At 50.4% G+C, this 26,961-nt stretch overlaps 2 protein-coding genes across 2 annotated transcripts in view; one reads left to right on the forward strand and one right to left on the reverse strand.

Moving 5' to 3' along the window:
• Positions 1–611, forward strand: part of ZRANB1 (zinc finger, RAN-binding domain containing 1) — a 51,591-nt gene extending 50,980 nt beyond the window's left edge. The window contains exon 9 of the mRNA XM_006867428.1: positions 393–611. Coding sequence (XP_006867490.1) covers positions 393–611 — 219 coding nt within the window. The remainder of the gene's footprint in view (positions 1–392) is intronic.
• A 3,121-nt stretch (positions 612–3,732) lies between these two features.
• CTBP2 (C-terminal binding protein 2) overlaps positions 3,733–26,961 on the reverse strand; it is a 156,287-nt gene continuing 133,058 nt past the window's right edge. Inside the window, exons 4-11 of the mRNA XM_006867429.1 lie at positions 11,586–11,740; positions 11,296–11,440; positions 8,748–8,954; positions 6,769–6,983; positions 6,318–6,448; positions 5,924–6,051; positions 5,554–5,671; positions 3,733–4,283 (exon numbers count right to left, since the gene is read on the reverse strand). Coding sequence (XP_006867491.1) covers positions 4,103–4,283; positions 5,554–5,671; positions 5,924–6,051; positions 6,318–6,448; positions 6,769–6,983; positions 8,748–8,954; positions 11,296–11,440; positions 11,586–11,740 — 1,280 coding nt within the window. The 3' untranslated portion in view covers positions 3,733–4,102. The remainder of the gene's footprint in view (positions 4,284–5,553; positions 5,672–5,923; positions 6,052–6,317; positions 6,449–6,768; positions 6,984–8,747; positions 8,955–11,295; positions 11,441–11,585; positions 11,741–26,961) is intronic.

Below are 26,961 nucleotides of genomic sequence, written 5' to 3' on the forward strand. Positions count from 1 at the left end.
TATCCATGAACCGAGTCTGTGCCTGTCCTCTGCGCTAACCTACAGAGCCATCTGCTTACAGCTGGCTTTTCCCACCGCCCTTTGCCATCATCTTAGATTCCTATTGGCTAACCGCACCACCCTGACCCTCCTCTCCCGGTTTTTTTTTTTTTTTTAAGAAAAAAAAAATTTCAAGTTTTGAGTGCCTGCAAGTCAGTTGTGCCTCATAGCGCCCCTGTATAGGGCTTCCAGGGAGTGTGGTTGGCGGGCTTGCCGTTTGAACCAGAGGCTTACAGTCTGCTGCAGTTTCCAGACATGAAAGTCTGATGCTTGGGCGTTTCACTAATTGCTGCCCTGCCTTCACCCTGTTGAAGTCTTCTTTCTTTTCCCTTTGCTTCCACCCTCCCTCAAAGCTTGGCAACGAGGAGCAGCGGGAAAAGCTGCTCAGGCAGTGGCTGGACTGCTGTGTGACCGAGGGAGGGGCTCTCGTCGCCTTGCAGAAAAGCTCCCGCAGGCGCAATCACCCCCTAGTCACCCAGATGGTAGAAAAATGGCTTGACCGCTACCGACAAATCCGGCCCTGCACGTCCCTGTCAGATGGAGAGGAAGACGAGGATGATGAAGACGAATGACACAGAGGCACCGGACCGGACCCATCACCCCCACAGTTAGTGAGGTGCTCCCAACAGGATGTCAGGGAATGGCATGAAGCCCACCCGGCAGGCTCTGCTCCAAGTGCCACCGTGAACTTCAGGCCGGAGGGGGGAGGGTGGGTGCATCTGCTGCATGGGGAGATGGAGAACTGTGTTAGGTTGAGTACAGTTTGGAAAAATGAGTTGGATGAAGACAGAACTCTCCCTTCCTCAGATTGTACATCTGTCTATAATGTAACGCATGTGGCTGTGTAAGAAGTTGTGTAATAGGAAAAATTGTACCAGCATCTTCATAGTGAGACACCCCCCACCCCACCTCCACCCCCAGCATGGGCACATGGGAGGGGACTTTGTTCCTTGGAGACAAAGTCTGCAGTAGAACCTGGCATTCTACTTCAACTTCCAGTCCACATACGAAGGCTCATTAGAGATGACATTTTTTTTCATATAAATTATTCAGTTAAGACATAAAAATAAACCAGCTATTTTAATTTAGTCCCTGTTGTGCCCAATAAAATCAAATCTTTAAGGAACAAACCACAAGTAAAAGCTAAGCGTTTTTTTGTTTTTGAGTGACCTCATAGTTTTAATTTTTTAATTACTAGATCTTTTTAATTCTGCTGTTCCCCTTTCAGTATTGAGATATTCGTTGGTTAGACCTAAATGAGGGCATTTATTCTAGACTCTTGGCAGCAGCCTGTTCACGAATATGCCTTCCCTGAACGCTTGTAGCACAATGGAGTGTATTCAATTAGACCGGATTGATTGACAATGAGGGTTTTTTGATTCTTCCTGTCACTTCCATTTCTGCTCTAAACAAATCCTGTTAGAAGGGCATGCCTTACATAGACTAATGGGATACCAGCTCAGTACAGAATACAGTTTTTAAAAATGCAATAAGGTGGTTTTAATGCATCATAGAATGAATTTCTCAGTGGGTATTCTTGAGAGCTTTCACATAATCTGAGAACTTTTTGTAAAAAGTATTATTTGACCACTTCAGGTTTAATACTGGGCAAATGTCAAACCTCTCTCAGGGACACATACAGTGCTGTGTCCTGAAAAGTATGTGGCAAGGAATTTGTAAAGATGCCATATATATAAAATATGTAATATGTAATTTTTTCTTTCTTTTGATGAAAAGGCTGTGAAAACCTCTATAAATATTTGCTTGTTTTCTTCTGAATTCTGCTTCGATGGTAGTGAAATGCGTACTTCATTTGATGCTGGAATACTAAACACAAAAAACCGCCCCCCTGCTCTCAACACTCAGTGAAAGGTTCTTCTAGCAGAAAAGGACCACATTGCTGCCTGCTAAAGCCTGAAACGAAAATCATTCCCCATAAACGAAGTTGGTAGAACGGTAAACATCATTGTTCCCAGTGCTTCTGTACAAATCGTCTGTGGTCTGTTCTCGGTAATTTAAGCAGCAGGTTAAGTTTTGGTAAGACCCCTGTCCTGCTTACTGCGGCACCTGAGTGAGTCTCCTCCAGTGTAAGTCTCCTTTCATGGTCTGCAGGGCAGCTGACAACGGCTGCTGGGGTGACCACGTGGGAGAGACTCCTGCCAACCAGATTTGCTGCTGCAAAATTTGGCCTTGTAATGGCCAGTCAACACTACATTAAGCTCTTGAATTACTCAACAGCCATACTTTTATCCTGAGATGATCTCAGGCCATAGGTCTGAATGTCTAATGGCCTGGGATGGAGTAATCCCTAGTTCCTTTTTGGTGGTTGATTGATTGGAAGTGAGTGAACCTCAGCCAAATGCTCTAAGCTGTTTCGTGTGTTTTTTTCTTTTAATGGAAAGAGCTGAAAGAGGAAGGGTGTTGGTACCTGAAATGACTGCATGTGATTGATGTTGGTAACCAAAGTCCCTACAAGTCTATGGAAATAGCTGACGTGGTTTTTGAACACAACGTTGTAAATACTGGTTACCACTCCCTTTCCTCCAAGTTGGACATTCATCTCCCCTCATCCTTATTGGAGCAGGGAATTTTGCTTTTGGGTAAATTAAAATCAAAACGTGACTAATTTTGCTTCTTGAATTGATTGAGTTGTAACCCATATTTCATGATAAGGAATGATTGGGAAATGTGTCATAAACAGATAGAAAAGAAGTTATTGTTAGTCTGGGTTCCTGGCGTGGTGCTGTGGGTCATACGCTGGTCTGCACAGTTGGTTTGAACCAACTTTGACTACTGGCATTTAACAAGGCTGGATAATTCACCAGCTGCTCCTCAGAAACCCAATACACAGGGTCACTTAAGTTGGAACCAACTCAATGGTACTTACTTGTTAACAGGAGAGGAGGTTTACATTGGAATTTCAGAACTTAACGAAAAGTTTTATTACTTTTTTATTGAAAACTGCACTGAACACTAAATGTCCACCTTTACAATAAACAAACACGGTAACAGTGGCTCACACTAAAACAAAACATACTTCCGATAGCCAGAATCTCTCTGTTGGGACAGCTTGAAAGGTTTTTTTTTTTGTTGTTTTTTTTGTTTGTTTGTTTTTGTCACAAAAACAGGAATGTACCTATACAAAGGCTCAAAATAGGCCATCTTTTAAAACAAAAAGGCGATGATTCACAAAAGACTATGAATATAACATGTAGCTAGTGGATACAAATCTAATAGGATTTGTTAAAATCAGTCACATCTAATAACACATCTGAAGTGTTCTTGTATAAAATATCACGTGAAGAAAAGAAGACTTTTATCAATGTCTAAAAAAGTGGGTTTGTTCATAGACAATCTGACAAGTTACCATAAAAAGGGTTTCCTGAGACATAAGGAAATGCAACATTATTCCTGAACCCTTTCAGTTCAAGACTTTCCACTCAATAAAATAGCTGAGGATCTGAAACTGAGAAAATATATTTGAGTACAAACAACTTGTGAAACTCAATACTCTTTTTTTTCTTTCTTTTTTTGCATCATTAGAGGGTATTACTGAACCTACAGTCAACTTGCCTGCTCAGTCCACAGTCCGGGGGTGCTGACTTCAGTCCAAGTTCACCCCTGTTAGCAGAAGAGGCCAGCAGCCCCCAGGGACCAAAGGGACTAGAGTCATAGGGGTGGTGGGAGGGGACCTCCTCTTTTCATTTCGCATTTTGATGGTGGGAACTCTAGATGAATATTCTAGAGCGAGGTGCTCTGAACCTGCTGTGCCCAAGGGACTGAGAAAGGAAAAAGAGCTATTTATTCTTGGTGATTGGATGCAGATGAGAAACTGAACACACACTAACAGAAGTTGGTCGTTAACAAATCACACCCAAGTCTTTCCACGCACGCACAGCAAATGGTATCTCCGGCTTCTCGGCTTCCAGCTCCGGTGTAGGTTAGCATGCCTCAGGTCCAGAATCGGTGAGGATGATGGTCCAATCCCTTTCCGCGAAGATCTCTATTGCTCACTGTCTCTTGGTCCTAGGTTTACACGAACGACTCCCCTTAGCATTCTCTGCTATTGCTCCTTGGGGTGCTCACGATTGTTCCCATGTTTTGTGGGCTGGTTGGGAGAAGGGGCTTGGGAAGGGTGTGCCACTGTGGGGAGGTTATGAGTCACCGGGATGCCTCCGGGGATGATGGCTTCCATAGCAGCAGGAAGTCCTCCTGGAGCCACGCCCACAATACCTGTTGGATACCTGCCAAGCACAGGAAATGGAGGTCAAAGCCTGGGCCCTTCAGACTGCCAGGTGCCGAAACAGGTCAAATCTAGATGAAACCTTAGTACTTCCTGGTGAGGACACCACAAGGCTGGTGGTTCCTATGGGTCAGAACCAATTCACGGACACTTGGGTGGTGATGGTAGTGTGCCGTGCAGTTGGTTCAGACTCAGTGTCCCTGCATAGTTTCTGTGGGAGCAGAAAGCCTCATCTTACTCCCGTGGAACGGCTGGTAGTTTTGAACTGCTGACTTTCAGGTAACCACTCTGCTACCAGAGCTCCTTCAGGGACACTTAACTTTAAAAATGAGTCCTGTTGTGGTGTTAAACAGTGGTGTGCTAACCACAAGGTCAGCAGTTCAAACCCACAAGCCACTCCTCAGAGACCAGGGACCTAGGTACAGTAAACCCAACAATAGAAACTGCCCAGACCAATGGTGAGCACTTCTGGAAGGAAGCTGGCTCACACCCATCACCCCACCACCCCCAACTGCACCTCATCGGACACCCGGGGTGCTGGCTGTAAGAGAACATGGAATGTTAGGCACCTCTAGAACATAATCTGTATTTAAACATTTCTTAGGACCATGATTCCTGGCCAGTACTATATAATGATACTATTTTCCCACCAAACCCTTACAATGGAGATGCAGAGCCCCCTGTCACCATGTTAGATTGGGTAGAAATTCCAGAGCATATGCTTAGGGGCTTCAAAAGTTTGTGGGAAATGTGCAAGGCTTTCTTTCCCTCGCTCCACAAACTTTGAATCTTTCAAGTAGCCTTAGAGGGTATGTGACTGAAGCCACAAAGATTCCTCATTGGGCTTTTATGTTGGCAACGTGGCAAAAACGCTCACAGCAGCCCTGGCAGAGATGACAGCCTCAGCTGCCATGGGGAAGGGGGCTAGTTTCTTGGCAGCTGGGATCAATAACGATATACACCTAACTTCCCTATCCTTGTCCAATCTTAAATATCCCACATACGTTATCATTATTGTTGATCATGGCATGCTTGGACGGAAACTGCGATTAGAAAACACAATCACAGGATCTTTCCTTGAAACTTTCATCTGTGCCCTTAAAGCCTAGACACCCTCTGGTATTGATGTGGCTTTGAAATGAAAGGCAGTGTGCTCTGCTCTGCTGACCCCCAGGTTTCCCAGGAGCTAATCTAAGAACCCAGGGAGAGAAAGTCCTCCAAAGTTGCCTCCAGGGGGCAGCACCAAGCAGACAGAGCACGTCCCTGCTCACCTGTAGGTGGCGCCGTTGAGCTCTGGATGAATTCCTTGCTGTTCTATTACCGACCAGGGAGCTGTTGTAACAAAGAATTCCTTGTTCACACAATTTCTTAGGCTTTCTGGGATGCGACCTGCCACAAGATCATTGAAGTCAGTCATTTTTGAAGGGTCAGAATGACTTAGTCACACCTACGTCTGTTTGTATGGATACAGAGAACGGACATTAAAGACTTGAGCTTCTCAGCTCTGGCTTACCGCCCCACCACCCAAGCCCAAAAGGACTTGGTTTCCTCTCACATGAACCCAGCTCAGTTGCACACGTAACAGTAGACTGGACACCTTCACCTTCACCTTCGCGGATCCTGCCTGTAGGGCTGGCTCACCTGTAATGGCCCTGCGGATCTCGGTGGCAGCGGCCTCCCGCATCTCTAGTGAGGCTTGCTCACTATACCAGGCCGTGTGGGGCGTGCAGATGAGATTCGGGGCGTCTTTCAGTGGGCCTTGAGCGAAGCTGGGTGATGCAGATGAGAACCTGTGAGATGCAGCTCTGGGAACATGCGTCCCCCCCACCCCCGGCCCCTTGGGAACATGAACTGCTGACCCTAGGGGGTGAGAGTCATAGACCAAACTATGGATCAGCACAAGTCCATGGGAGGGAGGCCTGCCCACCCATGCTGCCGGGTCCCCTCTACATGGAGTGAGACTCCAGTCAGCCCAGCACTCACAATAGTGAAGGTACAGAGTCCACCCTGCTGGCTCCCAGGTTACCACACCCACCTGAAAGGCTCCGATTCATGCACGTCTAGTGCTGCCCCTCGTATCCGCCCTTCCTTGAGGGCTTGGGCTAAGGCTTTCTCGTCTACCAACCCACCGCGGGCTGCATTCACCAGGAATGCTCCTTGCCTCATCTAAAGGGACAAGAAAAAATGAAGCCTGTTACACAGACAACTAACTACCTCACCAGCAGACTTCACACCAAGGCTCAGACAACAGATGGGTGCAACTCGCTTGTGTGTGTCAGCAGCTGCAGGACTGGGGATGTCTGTCCAGCCTGGGGTCTGTGGAGGCCAGGCCTGGCTGACATGAGGAGGCGGCTGCTCTGCATGGCTCACCCCGTTTGCCTCCGAGGATGTACTCCTTCCTGGCTCTGGTGCACGTCCCCGCCTATGCCCAGAGCAGTACCGTCAGTTTCCCCCAGAGGCTTGCGCGGTCTGAGCGTTGTCATTACCTGCTTGATAGTAAAGTCATTGATGAGGTGGTGGTTATGTTCATTGAGACTGCAGTGGAGGGACACACAGTCACTCTGGTATAGCAGGTCCTGTAGCGTGTAGATCCTCTGGACGCCCAGGGACCGCTCGATCCCATCCTGCAAGTAGGGGTCATAAAAGATGACGCTGAATCCGAAGGCCTTGGCTCGAACAGCAACCGCCTGCCCCGTGCGACCTGTGCGGAGACAGAGTGTCTGGGTGAGAGTCTACGCCCCTTCCTGTCTGCTTGGCGCCCCACCACCAGCTTTATCACGTCCATTACTGCTGTGGCCAAGAGTTAGTGACAGTGGAGACCGACACCGCCAGGGGTCCCAAGGGTCTTGACTCAGGGACAAGAGTGCCAGTGTGACATCACAGGGCTATTGTGATTTTCTTTTAAACGTCATTATGAACATTTTGGAATATGCACAGAACCAGGAAGAAGGGCTCATGAATCCATGTCTCTTAAGTATGGATGACCTTTCTGCCTCACTATAGTTGACTACTCCTGATGTCACCGGTAGAAGGATCAGAACTACTAGCTGTCTCGGTGGACCAGAGCACAGGGCACGTGGACATCAATCCTTATGACAAGAAAGGGCGGGATCAATGTCCTGTAAGGCCCGGTCCACCGCAGGTCTCTGTCTGCGTGCATACCGATCGTCACCTGGAACTAGTCAGCTCCTCCCACAGACCCCAGCTTGTGGTGCCAGGAGATCAAGCTTCATACGGTGACTACCCATGCTGCCCTGGGGCCTCTGCCTTTTTCCGCAGATATCCATGTGAGAACATGGCTTCCTAAGTCCAGCCAAGCCCAGGCTGACAGATACGGATGGTGCCGCCGCTGTGACCGGGTGTTCTTCCTTGAAGGTTCACAATCCCTAACGGTTTCACTGGAATCATCGGGTTTGCTAACCAACGAGTGTATATAATACCTATTACTTCAGTCTGTCTGCAATGTAATGAAAAGCCAGTCCTGACCTGTTAAATATACTTCAGCTGGCTTCCTCTGGTCCAGCATGGCTAGCACTGGCTGAGGCAAAGCTTGGGATGCCCCTGCCCAGGTCATTGTGCTTTCAGGACATGAGCTGATTTTAGTCCCTGGTAGAGATGTCGGCAGCAATCAGGGCCCCCTCCCATGTCAGCTCCAGAAAAGGCCAAGGCAGCAGCCCAGCAGGACAGGCCTGAATACATGTAAGGGCCAAAGACGGACTCCAGAGAGACCATCTGTGACAGCCAGAGGCAGAGGTCACCCTACTGGGGGCAAGCAGGAGGATTTAAGGTTCATAATCCACCAGGAACCTCATTCTAGCCCACAGGAAGGCTCAGCAATGGCCAGCAGAGGGCGCTGCAAACATAGTCACCACAGGTCCAGTCATTGTACAACCTGCATCTACCTTTTGTGTGTGTGTGTTAATTTGCTGGTTATCTTTCTCATGTGACCCCAAAAGTCAATGACAATGAGATGAAGTAATAATGAAAACCATCAGAAAGGAACACCGTCCTAAGTAAAGGGCGACGTGTAGTTCAACAAGATGACTTTCTCCGGAATGCCTCCTGAACACACCCAACCCTTTCCAGCTCCCTCACGCTGGTGCCCGGCTCTCCTGAGTAGCTGGAATGCCCCAGACCTAACTCTCAGGTGTCTGTCTGTATGGCTTCCTGTTGCAAGCACGCACAGAGGACTCGACAGTGCACACATCCAGAGGGCGCCGGTCCCGGCCGCCTCCATTCTGCTCTGTGGTACAAGTAGGGCTGAGGCTCAGCTTGGGGACTAGATTCTGGAAGGCAGGCCCAGCGCTCACTAAACTGGTAGCATCCAACCCAAGCCCCCTGCCACCCTCTGCTGGGGCAAATTAGCCAACAAGGTAGCAAATGATGGGCAGCACCTACTGCTACAGGAGTCCAGCATTCTCAGGAACAAGGTGATGGGGCGAGGGCAGAGGGACGACACACTTACCAAAGCCAATGAGGCCCAGCGTCTCCCCGCGGATGCGGGCGGCCCCTGAGGCAACCTCTCGGATCTGCTCAACGCTCTGGACCCGCGTGCCCTCCCGAAGCGCCTGGTACAGCCACGTGTTCCTCCGGTACAGGTTAAGGATGTGGCAGATGGTAGAGTCAGCAGTTTCCTCCACGGCAGCAGAAGGGATGTTGCACACGGCGATCCCTGGAAGGCAGAGTTTAAGGTTAGGGTCCACTGCGACTGGAGTGAGTGTGGGACTCCGGGCACAGCCGTGTTCCCTGAGGTCTGCTTATTTACCGGGGCTCTTCACCTCTTGACTGGGGGTGGGGTGGGGGGGACAACACCTGGCCACTATGTCCCACGCCCAGGGTCCAATGAAAACCCTACAGCTCTTGGCGGGCCAACCCTGTAAACAGGGACACCAGCCCAGAGGCAGCTGACAACAGGGGTGGGGGGCAGAACACCCCCGCAGGGCTGATCCACACAACTGACTGCGGACGATGGAGCTATGGTCTCAAATCCAGGCTGAGGAGACCAGATGCCACCACCGTGGTGCCTCTGAGAGGTTCTGTCTGTTCTGGCAAAAAGCTGTGGGAAGGTCCGGCTGGGAACCATTTACATTTAGATGGCCCCTGGGCACGATCTGTGTGTACAGCCCAGGAGAGCAGTGCCAAGGACAGACACTGGACACAGGTCCACGTGTGACCAGGGAATCACACAAACCTATCCAGGGAGGGAGACTGAGGCGGGATACTGTCCAGCCTGTACCCGGTACCTGCCAGAGAGCTCGTGTCCAGTAACGGGTGTGTGTGTGTGTGTGTGTGTGTGTCTGACTGGAACCATGACAGAGACATCCTGAAGGCTGTCCTGCCTCAATAGCGAAAGACACCAGCACCTTCTCTGATCCTCCAGGTAGAATTCACAACACTTTATGTAGTCACATGGGTGTGGGTCAGCACAATCCTTCAAATCCTCCACCGTCTTCTGAACTGGTGGCCCGATGACCTGTTCCTAACCGCAGTGTGGCTGAGCCTTGTGGACACTCTGAGCCGCCTGGGGTACCTTACCCAGCTGTTTTCTGTCCTGGTCAGTGCACGAAGGCACCAGCAGGTTGATGGTTCGAGCCCAAAGGCACCTTAGGGGAAAGGCCACCTACTTTCGAAAACCAGCCACTGAAAACCCTAGGGGAGCTCAGCTCAACCCTGACAGGAACGGGTGGGTCCATGCTGGCCATGTCCTGACTTCCTGTGTGTGTTCAGGCCAAGTGGGGCACGGTCACTCTGCATGCTTCAGGTTCGTACCCTAGCTGCAACAGGTAGGTCCCAGGTGGTTTGCGGAGTACGGGACACCTACTGCCAGCGAGCTCAATCTTAGGACTCAGTGAGCCCCACTTTCTAAGGCTTGATGGGAAACCCTGTCAGTTTTCATCATAGATAGCCATGACCTTCGGGGTCATGTGTTGTCTTCAGCCCCAGGTAAGTCCACGGAAGGGCTGCCACCACCAAGCAGGTGTGGTGTACATTTGGAGACAAAACACCACCTGGACTGAAGTTGCTCTTACATGGTAAGACCCATCTTGAAAAAGGGCCCATGTCCCGGCAGCTCAGTATCAGAGGTGACAGGTGACCAATGGAAACTCCACCACTGACAGCCATTCACACACCTCACAATAGGGAGCCCAAGGACACGAACCCCCAGTCCACTCTCCTGGAAGGGAACCGACTTCTCCAAGCCTGTCCCAGCCCCTCACTGTCTGCATTGAGGCTGCTCATGAGAACCACCTCTGGCTCCAGAGGACCAGCCCAGCGCTGTGTCAGGAGGAAGGGGCCGGGGTGTCATGGTGCAAGGTAAAGGGTAAACCCCCGGGGCCAGGTGAGGTGGTGTGTGGAGGAGGGAAGACCCTTTGCTCATGAAACCACATCTGCTCTGCTCAAGGGAACACATGTCCTCAAACATGAGCAATCTTGTACAAGAAAAACACTGTGTTTATGGGCACACACTTCGTGAGCAGCATTCTTTCTCTGTTGCCACAAAGAGGCTTCGCATTGGCACCGAGGCTGGATGCAAACTTGGTGGTAACAAGGAAGCGTAGGTTCCAGGACGTGGGGAGGACTCAGAGCCACTCCTTCCCCTGACCCCATAGAGCCCCTGAAACTCACAGTGATGGCCCAAGGTGGTGGAGCTCAGCAAATGGGGGGTGTTTCCATCTTCAAGTCAACTTTCTAGGACGTGGTGGGTGAAGTAGTAAAAGACCCGTAAACATGCAAGGTATGAAGCCCCCACCCTTCCCTTAGCGCCTGGCCTGTGTGAGGAAAGGCAGACTTGGGTGTCCTGGGCTCCCTGGTGTCCCTGCCAAAGCCCTTCCTCAAGGTGAAGGTCTGGAGGGATATGTCTACCTTTGTCACTTGGGTGCCATGATTGACAAGGTGCTTAAAAGATGCCCTTCTGAAAGTGTCCACTGCCCAGCCAGAACAGTCCCTTCTGTCCACGTTCTGACTTCCTCCCCAAGACCACCTGAGCAGCCAGCCGCCGCTCCGGCCCTCACCCAGCTCGCCAGCAGCCTTGATGTCCACGTTGTCGTAGCCGCTGCCTATCCGTACAATCACTCTCAAGGCCTTGAACTTCTCCAGGTCTTCCCTGGTGAGGGTGATGGTATGATACATCATGGCGCCCACAGCTTCGTTTAGCACCTGTGACAGAGAGGAAGACCCCAGGATCAGAACGGTGAGTCAGCTTGGGGACCCCAGATTCCAATCCCCAATTATGACACGTTGTGCTTTGGGCCAGAGAGATAGGAATGCTGTCCACTCGGCTCTACAGGACAGGGGCGCCCACCTTCTCATGAATCTCTTGAGTGGCCTGGGCATCACAGAAGGCCACCGTGGCCAGGTCCTTCAGGATGGGCATCTCCACAGTGCAGTCCCGGCCGTCGAGGAGCGCCACCAGCGGGCGCGGGTGCAGGGGACCGTTCATGATCTGGGGACGGATACCTGTGGAAGGGAGGACATCCAGGGTGGGGCTCACATGGGAACAGGGGTGCAGGGTGGGTGTTGGGGAACGACACGGGAAGCTTTCTCCCAACTCTCATCTCAGCCAGCCTCCCCTCCAGGCCCCGGAGTTGAGCTGGACACTAGTGGTAGGGTTGGGAAGTGGCCTGGCAGACCTCGTAAATCACTAATAAGTAATATGGAGTTCACTGGACTTTAGGGTTGCTGCTGTCAACTTCAGTGGCCACCCACCATTCAATGAGGACGAGTTTCCTAAGGCTGTGTCTGACCCTCTGTGAACTGGAGATGGAGAGGACTCCATCTGTCAACACCTAGGACAGATAGGGACCAGATACCATCAGCATCTGCATGCGTGGGTAAAGAAGAATAGGGAGCTCCCAGAGAAATGTCCGAGGAGGGGTGGAGCAGAACTCCCGAGACAGGCCGAGACGAGCAAGCAATCTGCACCCAGTGACTAGGAGACCAAACAGAGCGTTTCAGGTCACAGCGCCTGATGAGCTGGGGCTGCCTGCTGATGTTGTGAAGTGCCACTGAGTCGGTTCCGACCCATAGCAACCCTGCAGAGAGCTTCCAAGGAGCAGCTGGTGAGCTTGATTTGAACCACCGACATTGCAGTTCAAATGACTTTGCAATGCCACACCAAACAGAAGCGTTCAGGTCACACTGCCTGATGAGCTGGGGCAGCTAGAGACCCACAAATGTCCCCAGTGGTGTGGGCGGGGGCCCAGCTGGCCTTCCGTCCATGCTGCACAGAACCCAAAACAGACCTGCCCAGCCTCCACCCAGAACTCAACAGGATGGCAGGCAAAATCTTCAGTCCCGTGGGAACATTCCCAGAGACAACCATCAACCTCAGTGGCAGAGGCTAACACCTCAGAAACCATTCTCTCAAGTCCCTACGCCAGAAGGGTATCTCCCCGAATATGTATCTCGATGGACCACAACCACATCCTGGTTGGGTGACAGCCACACGTGGTCTTGAGGAGGGACCCCATCCCTGCGATCAACAGGCAGAAAATAAAACAGCAAGCCAGCATTTCACGCTTTCAGACGCACACTAGAGCTCTGAGGTGCCACAAATGTGAGCATTGGTGGGTGACACACTGGAGTGGCCCAAGCCAGTACAGCTGAGTTCCATGCTGGGCCTGCCCACAGTCCCCTCCTGTCCTGGTTCTGTCAGCCATGCATCCAGGTGGTCTGTACCACACAGCTCACACACTTCCCAGAATCCTCACACGGCTCCTGGAGCTTGTTTATCATTTCAGTGAGGGGCTGAAAAAGAAAACTTCGGGTCTGCAGTCCCACATGGAACTAGGGACCTTGGGACACTGGAGAGAGCGAACTGTGGAGCCCACATAACCCCTGCTCTGCTGCCCTGAGAGGGTGTGACCCCAGCCACAGCTGCAGAGGGCCAGGACAATGGTCTCTTTGAAGCGGAGTAAAGACAGGTCTTTGTTCTGACCTCAGAAGGACGGTCTGCGGAGTCTACTTCAAAAGCTCTTGCTCCCCGCTGGGCCAGGCCAGGCCTCTACAGCCAACCCCATTTGCAGTTAGCCAACATCGTGGATCCAACACCCCTGCCCTGGGGGGATCCAAGACCTAGGACCCCAGAGCAGGGTGTCTAGGTGAACCTCAACCCTAGCATGCCCAGGGGCCCAGGGCGGCCAGTGGTACCTGCTAACTTTGGTCTAACAGTTGCCTGCTGGTTAGCTAAGGCACGGTTGGCTAGCAGAGCTCATAGGCCTGACCCTTGACAGGGGTCAGAGGTTTGTGCTTATTTGGCCTCGATGCTCCCCCTCCATTCTTAGGGGCATAGATGTGGAGGTGTGTCTGAGACTCAAAGTGCCCAAGAGCATGGACCTTTAAGATGAAACTAGGCTCAGGATTCAAGGCCCTGATGATGTACTATAATGTACAAATACTACAGCTTCTACCTGCGCCCTGCCCTCCCGGCTGCTGAGAAATAACTGTGGAATGGTCACCCCAAAGGGTTCTTCCTCTACACAGCCTCCTCCCTCCCTCCAACCCAGGGCTGACTTCCGGCGGGGGTGGGTTGTAGGGTTAAGCAGAGTACAGGATACAATTCAGAAATCCAAGTTGTTAATTAAAAAGCAACCCAACAGGAATGCAGCCCGGGGCACATGGGGGACTCCGGAGGCATCCCAGGCATCTGGGAGGAAGTGGGGGAGAAAAACCACAATATGTCTGTCCGCAGCATTGGTGCCTGGTCCCTGTTACCTGGGCAACAAACTCCAGGTTGCCTAGCGATTGCCTCCCTCACTGTTCTCTTTGGTGGAGCCCGCCCTAGCCTCCTCCAGGCTGGGCATGCAGAACACAGCCAACAGAGCTGGGAGGTCCCAGGCGTAGGTCTCCAGCCATGAACTCAGTGTAACAAGGTGGGAAGTGGGGGTGGGGGGTGTGGTGGGGGCAACCAGGGCTGAGCTCCGAGGGTGGGCCACTGAGCAGACTAGAGGTGCTGGTGGTAGGGGGAGCAGGGGAGCCAAAATTGAGTCCAACAGGAGACAGAGGACTCTGGGGAACCCGAAGGAGAATAAGAGGCTTACTGGGCTTTGCCAGGATCAAGGAGCTCTGGTAGCGTAGTGGTTACGAATCGGGATGCGAACCGCAAAGTCAGCAGTTCAAAACTACCAGCTGTTCCACGGGAGAAAGATGAGGCTTTCTGCTCCTGTAAAGATTTACAGCCTCGGAAACCCTGTTCAGGATCGCTATGAGTCGGAACCAACTTGACGGCACTTAACAACAACAACATGCCTCTAAAGAGAGGTGTCACCTGCATCCAGGTCTCAATAGGAACAGGTTCATGTCAGCAGGCCAGACAGCTGCTGTCTCCCAGCTAACAGATCATTTCTCAGGCCAATGTCTACTGGTGGTGTTCTGGGCCACTGAGGTGGTACCGACTCATAGAGACGCTATGCACACAGAGCTTTGACCTGTAGTGATCATTTTACACCACAGAACTAAACAGTGTGCGGCTCTGCAACACCCCAACAATCACTGTTAAGTCTGGATCCATTGTTGCAGCCAATGTGTCACTCCTCCTCTCCCGCCTCGAGAGTCTTCCTCTTTGTGGTGCTGACCCTCTACACCAAGAATGAAGTCCTTGTCCAGGGACTGGTGCCCCCAAATACCACGTCCACAGTATATGAGATGAAGTCTTGCCACCCTGACTTCCAAAGAACATTCTGGTTGTTCTTGTCCCAAGACAGATTTGTTCTCTCTTTGAATTACCAACACCGTAATTCAAAGGCATCAATCTGTCTACAGTCATCCTTATGGTCCGATTTTTGCATATGAGACCAGGTGTACCTTAGTACCCGAAGTCTTTTGCAGCAGACATGCCCAACGTACTATGTGGTCTGATGTCTTGACTGGCTACTTCTGTGGGTGTGGATAATGGATCCAAGTAAAATGAAATCTTTGACAACTCCACTCTTTCTCCATTTATCATGAAGTTGGCTCAGTGTGAAGAGGACTGTAATCTTTGATCTTCATCAGTTAAGTGCTTCAACTCCTCTTCGTTTTTAGTAAATAAGGATGTTATCATCTGTATATGGCAGATTGCTAATGGGTCTTCCTCCAATCCGGATGCTCCATTCTTCTTCTAAATAACCCAGCTGCTCAGATTTGTTCAGCATACACACAGAGGAAGTACGGTGGAGGGATACACAACCCCGACAAACACCTTGCCTGATTTTGTGTTCAAATGACTGCCTCTTGGTCTATGTACAGGCTCTGCGTGAACACACTGTAATGTTCTGGCATTCCCATTCTTTGCAGAGTTGCCCATAACTTACGATCCACCCAATTGGATAGCATTGCATAACCAATCAACATCTTTCTGGTACGACCCATCTGACATCAGCAACGAAGAACCTCATTCCACATCCTCTTCCACCATGGTGATGGTGTGGTGGTTGTGTAGTGTTTCCGAGGCTGTAAATCTTTACAGGAGCAGAAAGCCTCATCTTTCGCCCACGGAACAGCTGGGAGTTTTGAACCGCTACCCTGAGGTTAGCAGCCTGGCTCATAACCATTTGTGTTCCCATATGAAAATGGCTTAGCTTTCTTATTCTTTACAAACTCTTCTAGACCATCAAAGATGAAAATGAAACACCACCATATATTCTGCAGTGGCTTGGCCTTCCGCAGAAGCAGACGTGCATAATGACTGCCCCCAGTCTCAGAAGACCCTAGAAGGTGTTGTCCTTGGCAGCCTGGGTGAGCTGAGGGATGAGCCAGAGGAAGGGTCGGGAGCAGGATGGGATAACATGCCAGGGAGCTGCAAGTCGATGGGATTCTATTTCAACGTGAATTGCAGAGTCTGGCACTACCTTAAGATTAAAAAAATAAACAGTCACTAATGGAAGCTGCAAGCCGCCTTTTCCTTTGGCAAGTAGGCGTCCTCTGTGGTCTTCCTAGGATGCCCTCTCAGGCCCAGTGGCCTGTTTTCCCTTCCCAGTGTCTCGGGAATTCTGGGATGGGGGTCTTTGTGTGATCTCTTCTGATACATGTGTCACCCCGGCAGGAAGGTGTTCTCGGGTTCAAAACAACATTAAATAGAGTGGATTAAGATTTTTGTCAAATGGTACTTAACACTTTTCTCCGCTGTCCTGAGGAGCTGGGCCCTTTAGTAACGTTCCACGTATGGATGGGCTGAGGACCAAGGGCAGTTGTAGCTTGGAACCATTAGCCAGTTTCATGCTGATGGTGATTCATGGGAGAAGAGGCAGCAATGACTGACAGATCACGCTTGTCCCTGTCGCGTCCAGTGGGAATCTCAGATCTGAGACACACCCCCCACACAGCTTCTCAGCATGCCACGGGGATGGGCTGGGTTCTAGCAAAAATCAATTCAGTAGGCAACCCCAAACTCGAAAGCATGAAGTAAGTTCTCATCTACCAACAACTCCAGCACACTGGAATCCTGGTGTGGCGCTGTGGGGTAATGTGCTGGTGAGGTCAGTGATTCAAACCCACCAGCCACTCCTGGGAAGCCCTCGACAGGGTCGCTGTGAGTTGGAACGGACTCAACAGAACTTAACTAAACTCCTGGTGTAGAATGTTCCTCCTCAGGGTTTTCAGGCCTTTCTTGTGAGGTGTCTCTGGACTGGATCCAATCCACCTGGAGTCCTGGTTCAAACCCACCAGCTGCTCCTTGGTGGTCACTATGAGTTGAAAGCTACTCGACGGCACTTAACAACAACTTGTCAGTAGCCCTGGCAGGAGATTGCACATCAACCATTTTCCAGTCTCGGCTTGTGGCAGACATCATTAATTGACCCCAGCATGCCTGGACCCTAGAATCCTGGCTGGCCCATAGTCCAGAGCACCACCCTGTGAGTCAGTCAGCTCCTCATGGTTTGATGCGGCCTTTTTCTTGTTCTCTGGAGGAACCCCTGCCCTCACTCAGGCTTCCGCCTATTTGATTGGTTGATCTTTCAATCTTAGTGAACATCAGGTCCCTGGGGCCTTGGCCCAGAGTCTCAGGAACTCTCTGGAAGGAACATGTGTGGAGAATGAAGAACAGTCCAAAGCCCGGGTCCACACACAGAACAGGCTCAGCTAACTCGGCCCTATGGTGCTACCCCGTGCTGTCTTGGACCTGGCTTGGACTGAGAAGAGCAGCGTGAGAACCAGGCTGACAGCAGGAAAGGGTGAAGGACACCGGCTAAGGTGGAGCCTGGGTGTCCGAAAGCTCCACGGCCACCAGCAGATACAAAGACCAACCACAGCAGATGTGACGAAAGCAGAATCCATAGGGAAAACGTGGATGCATGTCTGTCAGGTGTTGGTGTGTGGTGAGAACGGGGTTTGTTTGGGGCAATTAGGATGTTCTAAAGGTGGTGCAATCCTGGTGTACCACTGAAGAATAACGCGCCGGACTGCAAAGGTCGGCAGTTCAAGCTCACCAGCCACTCCTCGGAAACCCTATATAGGTTTGCTATGAGTCAGAATTGACTCAATGGCACTTAACAACAAAGGTGTTGATAGTTACACACCTCTGGATATATAACAAACCACTGAGGTACCCACAGGGAGGGCTCCTTCTGTGGTTCTGTAGGATCAGCACTGGGCTGAGAAGCACAAAGTCAACAGTTCAAAGCCACCAGCTGCTCCAGGGAAACCCTAGACAGGGGAGCTATGAGTTGGAACCGACTAGACGAAGAAAGGCTGGTATGTAAATTCTATGTCAAACCCATCCAGGAAACAAAGAGTCTGGGAGAACGTGTCCAGCCTTGTGGCCTCTGAACAACACAGTGGCTGGGCTCCTGGTGGCGTGAGCCTACACAAATGGCCCCCAGAATGTGGAAGAGCCCTTTCAGAGGTACCTGAAGTTCAGCTCCTTCCCACCTTGTGTGTTTGGGATTCTCAGAGTGTGAACAGGAGGTTTGGACACACAGGGTCCAAAAACATCTCAGAGATTAGCTTCATCAATAAGCCATGCATCCTAATGAGTCTTAATGAGTCCGGGCGCTGTCTGTATTGGCCTGGACCCTTGTAGCTTAGGCAACAGTTACAGGAAAGGGCCTTCGCCAGCCTGGAACTGCCAGGACCACCGCCTCCCTCTGCAGTCTGTGTGTGTGTGTGCTTACACCACCCCAGTCTTGGAAAAAAAAAAGGGGGGGGGGTGAGTACTTGTGTCACTTGGGCAAGACAAGTCTACACTGAGAGTCCATGTCACACCGGGGACCAAAGACAAATAATGATGATCCCATGGACGGTCAGAAGAAGGAACAAATCCTACGTGAGGAAAAATCATGGCTGCCCCTTCTGATAGGGGGCATGCCATCTGCACTTCCTTCCCGTCTAACGGTTCCCACTGAAGCCTCCAGAGCTGGGTTCTCTGGTGGGCACCAAGGGTCAGGCGACGTGACCTGGACCACAGAGCGCCCTCCAGCTCCCAGGCTTCCCCATGGGACTTCTCCAGGGCTGTCATCAAGGATAGAAACTGAGAGATTTGGTCAAAGATGGATTCTCTACGGGTGGGACTCTCGAGAGAAAACAGGTTCCCCAGCGTGTGATGGGTAGACCAGCACTCCGGTACAAGTTCCTGACCCATACGCCAATTCCTTGGCAGGGGGGCTGCTCACCGCGGCGGCTGGCTGCCTGGGGTCCCTGCCATGAGTGCTCTGGGCCCTTTGGTCCCAGCCCCCACTCCTATGGACCCCTGGCATCGCCAAGATTCTGAATTCAAGAGTTCTGCTTCCAAAGTCCTGAGCTGGTCAGGAACCTACTGGACAGTCATCTACAAATTCAAACCTGCTGTCCACTGCCAACCCAGTCTCCTGAGCAAACAGTGCCCAACTGGGACCACCAGACCAGCGATGGCTCCTGAAGGGGGAAGAGCTCAGAGCTACCCGAAGTGGTCAGACCCTAGGTCACGTGGCTGTCACCTCTGCTGCCAGCCATGCTGCCTTTACTGGTTCGCAGTAGTTTATTGTATCAAGAGAACAACCTATGAGCGTTTCTCAGGTAACTCGGCTGTGATGTCATCGACAGCCAACCACGTTTAACATGTGCATTGCACACTACATGGCGACCATAAAACCAACAGCTCTAAATTCACATCCATTAGGACTGTGGGGTTGGGGGTCGTCCTGGCCCCTTTCTCATCTAAATCCTCATGCAGGTAAGACCCTATGGGAGGGCCCAGGAGGAAATGGAAGCAAGTGGGGGTAAGACCTGAACCCAAGTTGGCAGATCTTCCTGTTAAGTCATTCCTATGCCCTGTCATGACGGGTCTGCCCTAGGACAGGTCTGGGAGTCCGGTGAGCTCACCTGGAAAGCACAGCTGAACCTTCAAGTTCCCTCTTAGACTCAGTTTCTGACTCCCCACCTCAGGAATGGGGCCGGAGACTCTCTCAGCATCAGGAGACACTGGAGCCCGAGAGGCCTAGCTGACGCAGTCAAAGGACACACACAAGTGGGGAGCAAACTGCTTGTTGCCCGCCGCCCCCAGTGAAGTCCTCAGTGAGCTACGGCCCCACCTATGCCCGCCGTGAGTGACCTACACCCCACTAGGTCACCTTAGTCAGGACATTCCCCTGGGGCACACACTGGCTGACAGTAGGAAACAGCCCAGGACCGAGAACCACAAGGTCACAGTTCAAACCCACCATCTGTTCTTTGAAAACCCTATGCAGGAACTGACTCCTTAACAACAACAATAAAGAGTCAACACAGGGTCTCGCCCTCTGCAGGCAGTACTACTGTAACATCGGAAGGTCCTCAGTCTCCCAGACCACTCACAGTTGCCATCCTCCCCCACCCCCAAGCCTCAGCCAAAGGTGAGGACACACAGCCATGTCCCTCGCCCGGCACAGCCCCCACACCAGGCAGGCGTCTCTTTGTCTGTTTCCTGGACTTTCAATCAGGTGGCACGCAAAAAAAGAAACAGCTCTGCAACCTTCCCCAGTGGCTCCGGGTGCCCGAAACAGCCCAGGCAGCTAGCGACTGTGCATCCCTGGCTCCTAAGGCCTGCAGGTATGTGCCAGGCATAAAAGGAGAAGTCAGTTCTAAGGCCACATCCAAAGGAAAGCGGGAAACAAAACTCAACCCGCAACCTCTTCTCCACAATACAGACACACTCGAGGGGCTTGGCTACTTGGAATCTGTGTCCCCTTGTCCACTGTAGCAGGCCACCCCCCCCAGGCTGTATCTGTGCTTGATGCTGCTGCGGGGACTAGGGCACCCTGTCCAGCCCTGAAGCCCCCCACCCCACTTGAGGCAGAGGGACAGCTGGCCTCATGAGAGGAACTGACTTCTTGAGGGCAGAGCCTCAGGGACCAAGGGGATGTAGCCAACCATGGGGTGAGTGCCACAGATGAGGGCCACTGGGGACCTCTTTGGAGTATTTCTGAAGTTCTTAAAACTGTGCCCATGGCAACAACAAAAGGGGATGTTTGAGAAAAAGAAAAAGAAATAAAGACAAGAAGAAAGAAAGCTGGAAGATCTGACGCAGGTCAGCCCTGGACGCCGACGCCCACACCAAGCAGTGCGTCCTCTGTGGAGAAGGCGGCTTGGAAGGAAACGCCAGGGTCTCAGGACCTACACTTTTTGGGAAAGGCTTAGTTTCTTTGGGAATTCAGAGTGGTTAGACCTGTAAAGCACAGGTCAGGGCTCCTGGTATAGCGCTATAGGGATCACCACTGGACTGTGAACCACCCACAAAGTCGGCAGTTCAAATCCACCAGCTGCTTGGTGGAAGCCTTATACAAGACAGGGTCGTCAGTATGAGTCAGGACTAACTTGATGGCATTTAGTGACAACAGGTGTGGCACTGTGGGATAAAGTACTGGACCAGCAAGGTCTGTTTGGACCACAAGGTCAGCGGTTCAAACTCACCAGGAGCTCCTTGGAAACCCTCCACAGGGTCACTACGAGTCTGAACCAACTGGACAGTTCTTAACAACAGACCTGGCCAAGGGGGCAGGGGCAGCTCATTGGTGGAACGCACTCCAATCATGCAGGAGACTCGAGTTCAACCCCCTTCCGGTGTACCTCACTGGCGGTCACCAGCCGCGTCAGCTGGGATGTCAGCTGCGATTCTAGGAAGCTGAATTGGAGCTTCCAGACTATGAGGGGCTAGGAAGAAAACTACTTTTGAAAACCCTATGGGTTACAACAGTCCTATCCTGGCGGGCATGGGGTCTCCAGGAGTCAAGGTCAACTTGATGACAACTATAGCCTCCTCTGCCTGTTGGTCATTAGTGAGCTTGAACTCCAGGGAGGACCCTCCCTAGGCTGGCTTCATGCTTCTCAACCCTGGTGACAGACCAGACGAGGGGCAAAAGGCAGCTCAGGGGTAGCTGGGGCTGGGCTCACCCAGTCCCTGGGCAGAAGACTCATTCCCATGCTCCCCAGAATGCTGGCATGCATGGTCTGAACCCAAGTGCCAGGGTCTCAAATCCTGGCTGATTTTACACACAGTGTCCCGACTTTTTCACACTGGACTCTTGGGTTTCAGCAAGAAGATGTTCCCTATCTATGTATTTGCAAACCCTTTCTAGGCTTAAATTTCACACCGCACACCCTCCCTCCCTCTGGATGGGAAAAGGTGTTTACAAGTTTGTGATTTTTTGGTGTGAACATTTTATTGTGGTTTGGATGAAAGATGACAGTATATTTACCAGTTCTCACTGTCTGGTTTATAGAGTTTTGGTGTATAAACATTGGCGGCCATTCCCTTAATGGACAGCAAAACTCCCACTTCCTCTCTGGTCTCCGTATTTTCATCAGTACCTCTTTCCTGCCACCGTCCTTGTCATCTGAGCTTTGTTTTGGGACAAATACTGCCATTGGGGTGACTGTCTATTGGCTGACTTGAAAGCTGAGCGTGTTTTCAGTTCCAGGCTTGAAGGGTACCAACATATCTTAGGGCTCCCACCAGCCCCTAACCAGACCAGGAAGTTGATCTTTTATAGAATTGTGAGTTTTGTGCTATAGTTTTTACAGGTGTCATTTTATGTGCTGTCTTTGAAAGGTGACAAAGGTGGTTCTACCTGTGGCTACACACCACTGCTGGCTTATATTCAACTACAGTAACTTTTCCTGACAGCTTCATTCCTTCAGGACCCAGATGAAGAGAGAGTGTAGTTTTTCTTTTCCTTCTTCATATGACAAACTTCTACAAAGTTCTTTGTATAAGTCCGCCTCAGAGAGGGGCCAAACAAATCCAGTAACAACATATTTAATTACATTGATGTCCTCAGCTCTAGTATGGGCTCATCAGTTGTTAAGTTCTAAGTATTCTTTTTCTTTCACAAACTTTAAAAAACTCCCGTGTACCAGCAAAAATGCTGTGAGCTAGCCTTATAATTTCTGTCTTGTGTGATGTTGGGGCGACAAGAAATTGGCTCTGAACATCTGAAAACTCATCTGTGAGTATATATTGGCCTTTTCACTAAAACAAACAAACAAACAAAAACACAAAAAGCACCTCTCTCTGATTTAGAAAGTTAGTTGCCCGAATAAGAAATGGGGTGTGTAATCTGGCCCAGCTAGTTTGGTTCAGCTCAGCTCCCTGAAGGAAAACGGAAGTGGTAAGGGAATGCAGTTTAAACAATGTTGCAGTCTGACGCATTAACCTGCAGCGCCCTACACCTCAGGACTCCCTACAATGGGAAAGTTACATGCAAAAAGAGGTTGGATCCCTACTTCAAACCATATACAAAAATGTACTCAACTCGAAACGTAAGAGCAAAACCCATAACACACTTCAGAAAAAAAGCACAAGGATACAGCTTGAAGACCTTAGATTTTGACAGTGGTTTTCTTAGATGAGACGCCAAAAGCAAGGGTGACCAAAAGAAGAAAGAGGTAAGCTGGACATCATGAACATTTAGAACGTCAGTACTTCAAAGGATGCTACTGAGAAGGGGACAGTATAGCTCTAGTCCAGCGGCTGAGTGGACTCTACTGCGCCCAGTGTGGAATAATTAAGGAAGTCAAGTTAAAATTAAAGCAACATGGAAAAGGGCCCGGAGTGCTGAATGAAACAACCTAGAATGTGTTTCTTCTCTTGCTGCCCTGAAGGAGTCTGGTGGAGCCGTAGGATAAGCACTGGGCTGCTAATTACAAGATTGACAAGTTCAAACCCACCATTTGCTCCTTGGAAGAAGAATGCGCTGGTAAAGATTCACAGCCTTGGAAAAATTACACAAGGGTTGCTGAGTCTAAATCGACTCAGTATAAGCCAGTTTGGTTTTGAGGCCCTGATGCGTGTACCCTAAGAGGAGTTAACACAAGGACTTGTGTCAAGTATTGCAAACCCCCCACTGCTCTCTGGAGACCAGCAAAGCATGAAACCCTGGTGTCTTTTGCTGATCTAGGGAAACTATTATTTAGAAACCAAAGTTATTCCTGTGGCTCCTCCCTACAGCGAGGCCCTACTGTTGAGAACAGGAAAAAGAAACATTACCACAGTGGTTGGTCAGCACAACTTCAGCCCCTCTCAGGAGGCATGAGGGGGCTGGAGGCTGGCATTTGGGCAGAGTTGGCTCAAGTCCAAGAACACTCCTCAGGGAAAAACAGGGATCAGTCCCATTAAACTAACAGCAGGGAGCCCAACAGCACTCTTCTCCATATCCCATACCATGGGGACAGGGAACTTTGGGGGACTTCTCAATCCTCAGCAGCCCTGCAGCGCAGGGACATGATGAGACCACACAACCGCAGAAGTCATGGGGGGTGAGGGGATGGTGGAGGGAGGGCTGTTGAGCTCAGACCCCATTGGTGGGGCTTTGGAGGATCACTGCTGTCAGAAGGGGGGTTTCATGCTATGAGTTTATAGAAATTTCCTGATAACCCTCCTCCCCACTTCTCAATTGATTTCAATTCAGTGACCCTAACAGGGCTCAGTGGGACAGCTCACAGGGTTTCCTAGGTTCTTCTTGTTCATCCAGGGAACAACTGGGGGGTTTGAACTGCTGAGGTGTTCGTTAGCAGCCAGCATTTTAACCATGGGGCCACCTCGGTCCCCTCTCAAACACCTCGTTTTACGAAAGGCCCTCTCCAGGTGTCCTGTCCACTGTCTAAGCTGTGCTTTGCTCTATCAACAGTCCCCAGTGCACATCTCCCAGGGGGCACAAAGTGGGGCTGTCCTTGGCCATGAACGTGATACGTGATGCTCAGCTACCAAGAGATGCCGACAGACAGACGGTAACCGGCCCTCTTTGCCATAGGTGGGAAGACAAACACACACGATGCTCCCGCCTGCCTGTTACAAGAGTGAATGAGCCCTGAGAACAATGGGTGATGGTGTGATGTGTCATGGGGGCTGGCGCTCCCGCATGGGTACCCCAGAGCCCCTAGCTCCTATTTGGGGTCTTGTAAAACCTGCCTATTCATTCCTGGTCAACAGACTGGACAAGCAGCCAAGAATCCAATCCGGATGTGATCTATAAGCCAGCCAAGACCGAGCACACAGCTTGTGGATAAAGAGCCACCAAGCACTTAGAATTGAAACAGAGGGGGGATGGGGGGCGGGGGGGACGGGACACAACGCCACATAACCCGCTACCATCACATCACCTCTCCCACAAGAAGGGGGACATAGTTCCCAGGAGCCATCAAACCTCAACAAATTGAAAACCACAACCTAGATCAAGCAGCTCTGCTCCTGCTGCAAACGAACGACCAGGGTGCCAAACTTAGAAAGCGCCACCACCTGGCTGGATGCCCACTATGAAGTTGGGGGTTTCAGTTCCAGGAGGGGGCTTTCATTAAATGTGAACATTACCTTCTTGGGGGGGGAGCACTCAGATCCAGTCAGCCCTTCAGCGTGTACAGAGAATGGGGAGTAATTTGATGGTTGCAATATAGAGATACCATCTAGATTCCAACAGATGGAGATCGGCAGTTGGTTCTGTGGAACCTACCCCTTCCCAATTTGCAGTCTACCAGGGACGCCCAGCACAGCCCCCACTCTCCCTACCCGGCTTGTGAGGGCTGAATGCTAGGATAACACGCTGACTGTACAATAAGGCCCAAGGATGGAAGATTAGGGATGAAGAAATGTATTTGCTGGCAGACATCCGACTCCACAGACGTCCTTGGCAATGACTCGCTGCCACGCAGGAAAGAAACCCCCATATCCTTTCATCTGCAAAGCACTGTTAACAATCACACTCCTAACTACTCAATAATATCCCTCACCGCACACCCAAATAACAGTGGATGTTTCTGTTAGAAGGCAGTCCCCCAAAAATAAACAAAAAAGAGAGAAAGCAAAACAAGGCAGTTTCACAGGTCTTCCTCTAACAAACTGGTTCCGACTTCAACAGGGAGATTATCTTTCTGTGATTATGACCAAACCCTCTGGTTGCCTAGCAACATATAATTAAGGAATATGTTTTCAGATCCGCTTTGCAAGCCCGGTCATTATCAGATGAAATTACTGGAGCAACAAATGTCATCGCCATGCAAATGAGTTGCTTGCAAAGAAAGAATGTTTGACTTGTGAGGGAGAAAAAGTCACAGGCCCGCAGAAAAATTAATCAGAGGTTTTTCCTGTCGCAAATTGATTAAAAAATAATCAAATCAATTGTATGATCAGATTTTTTCAAAAATCCGTATGGAAAACAAACCTGGAATTTAGAGAGATGCCAGAAAAAATCCTCTTTGGAATTAAGAAAAATGTGTGGAGGTCAAGTTCAGCAAGAGACACGATCAACAAATATTTAGGTCCATCTGTGAAGTCAATTGCTCCCCACTTTATCTCAGCTAAACTTAATGCCTGGTTCTCAAGACTGGCACCCTAACAACCCCACCTGGAGCTGTTTCAGGAGCACACAAAATGGCAGATCCTATTTAAACAAAAACAAAAACACTATGATTTGTATCCTACCACACAACGTGGGTTATTTAAAAAACAAAAGCCACAAAGGATTTTGCTTTCTCAATGATTTGGGGAGGTGAGGGAGAAGAGCTTGTTTCAAAAAACAGTTACATTTAAAATCTTTAGTAAAGATTTTATGGGGGTGGAAGTAGGGTGGGAATCTAAATGTTGTTCCTAGGCTGTCTCCCTAGGAGTTTCCATGTCCAAGGAAACAAACAAAGAACTGCATTTGGCTAATGCTATGAAGAAAACTACCTCGAATCTTTCATCTGCTTGGAAATATATGTTCTTCCTTATAACCAAGCAGAACTCCCAACAGTATTTTCCAATGAAAGACAAAAATCTGTTTTGAAACACGGAGTCAGAAGGGATTTCAACATCTTGCTTTGTTTAACACCCAAGTAGGGAAACACACACAGGGTTTTCGTTTGATGGTGGTTAATCACATTTTGATAGCGAGTAAAGGAGCATGCACGACGCACCCCCAACGACAGCCACACGCAAAATCTACCAGTGGCATTTGTTAAGCGGGCCCTGGCTTTTCCAAAGAATGTGAACAACAGAAAACACACCCCGACTCTTCCCCGACGGTGTGGAAGGTTGAAGTCTGTTCTGATCGACTTCCAAGTTTCCCTCAGAAGCGCAGTGCGGTAGGAAACCCAGAGCTCTAGCTTCAGTTCTGAATGCAGCATAGAGAAGGCAGCAGGAGCCCAGGCTGGTATCAAAACCCTTTTACCCCAAGAGAACCTACAGGTATCTGCTCACCTACAAGCCACCTGTGCCCATCTGCCTTCTGGTGGTGTGTGCATACTGTGTTGTTTTTGGCATGTATTGTCTTGTGTTG

Source organism: Chrysochloris asiatica, unplaced genomic scaffold (assembly GCF_000296735.1).
Source record: "Chrysochloris asiatica unplaced genomic scaffold, ChrAsi1.0 scaffold00105, whole genome shotgun sequence".
NCBI classification, from domain to species: Eukaryota; Metazoa; Chordata; class Mammalia; order Afrosoricida; family Chrysochloridae; genus Chrysochloris; species Chrysochloris asiatica.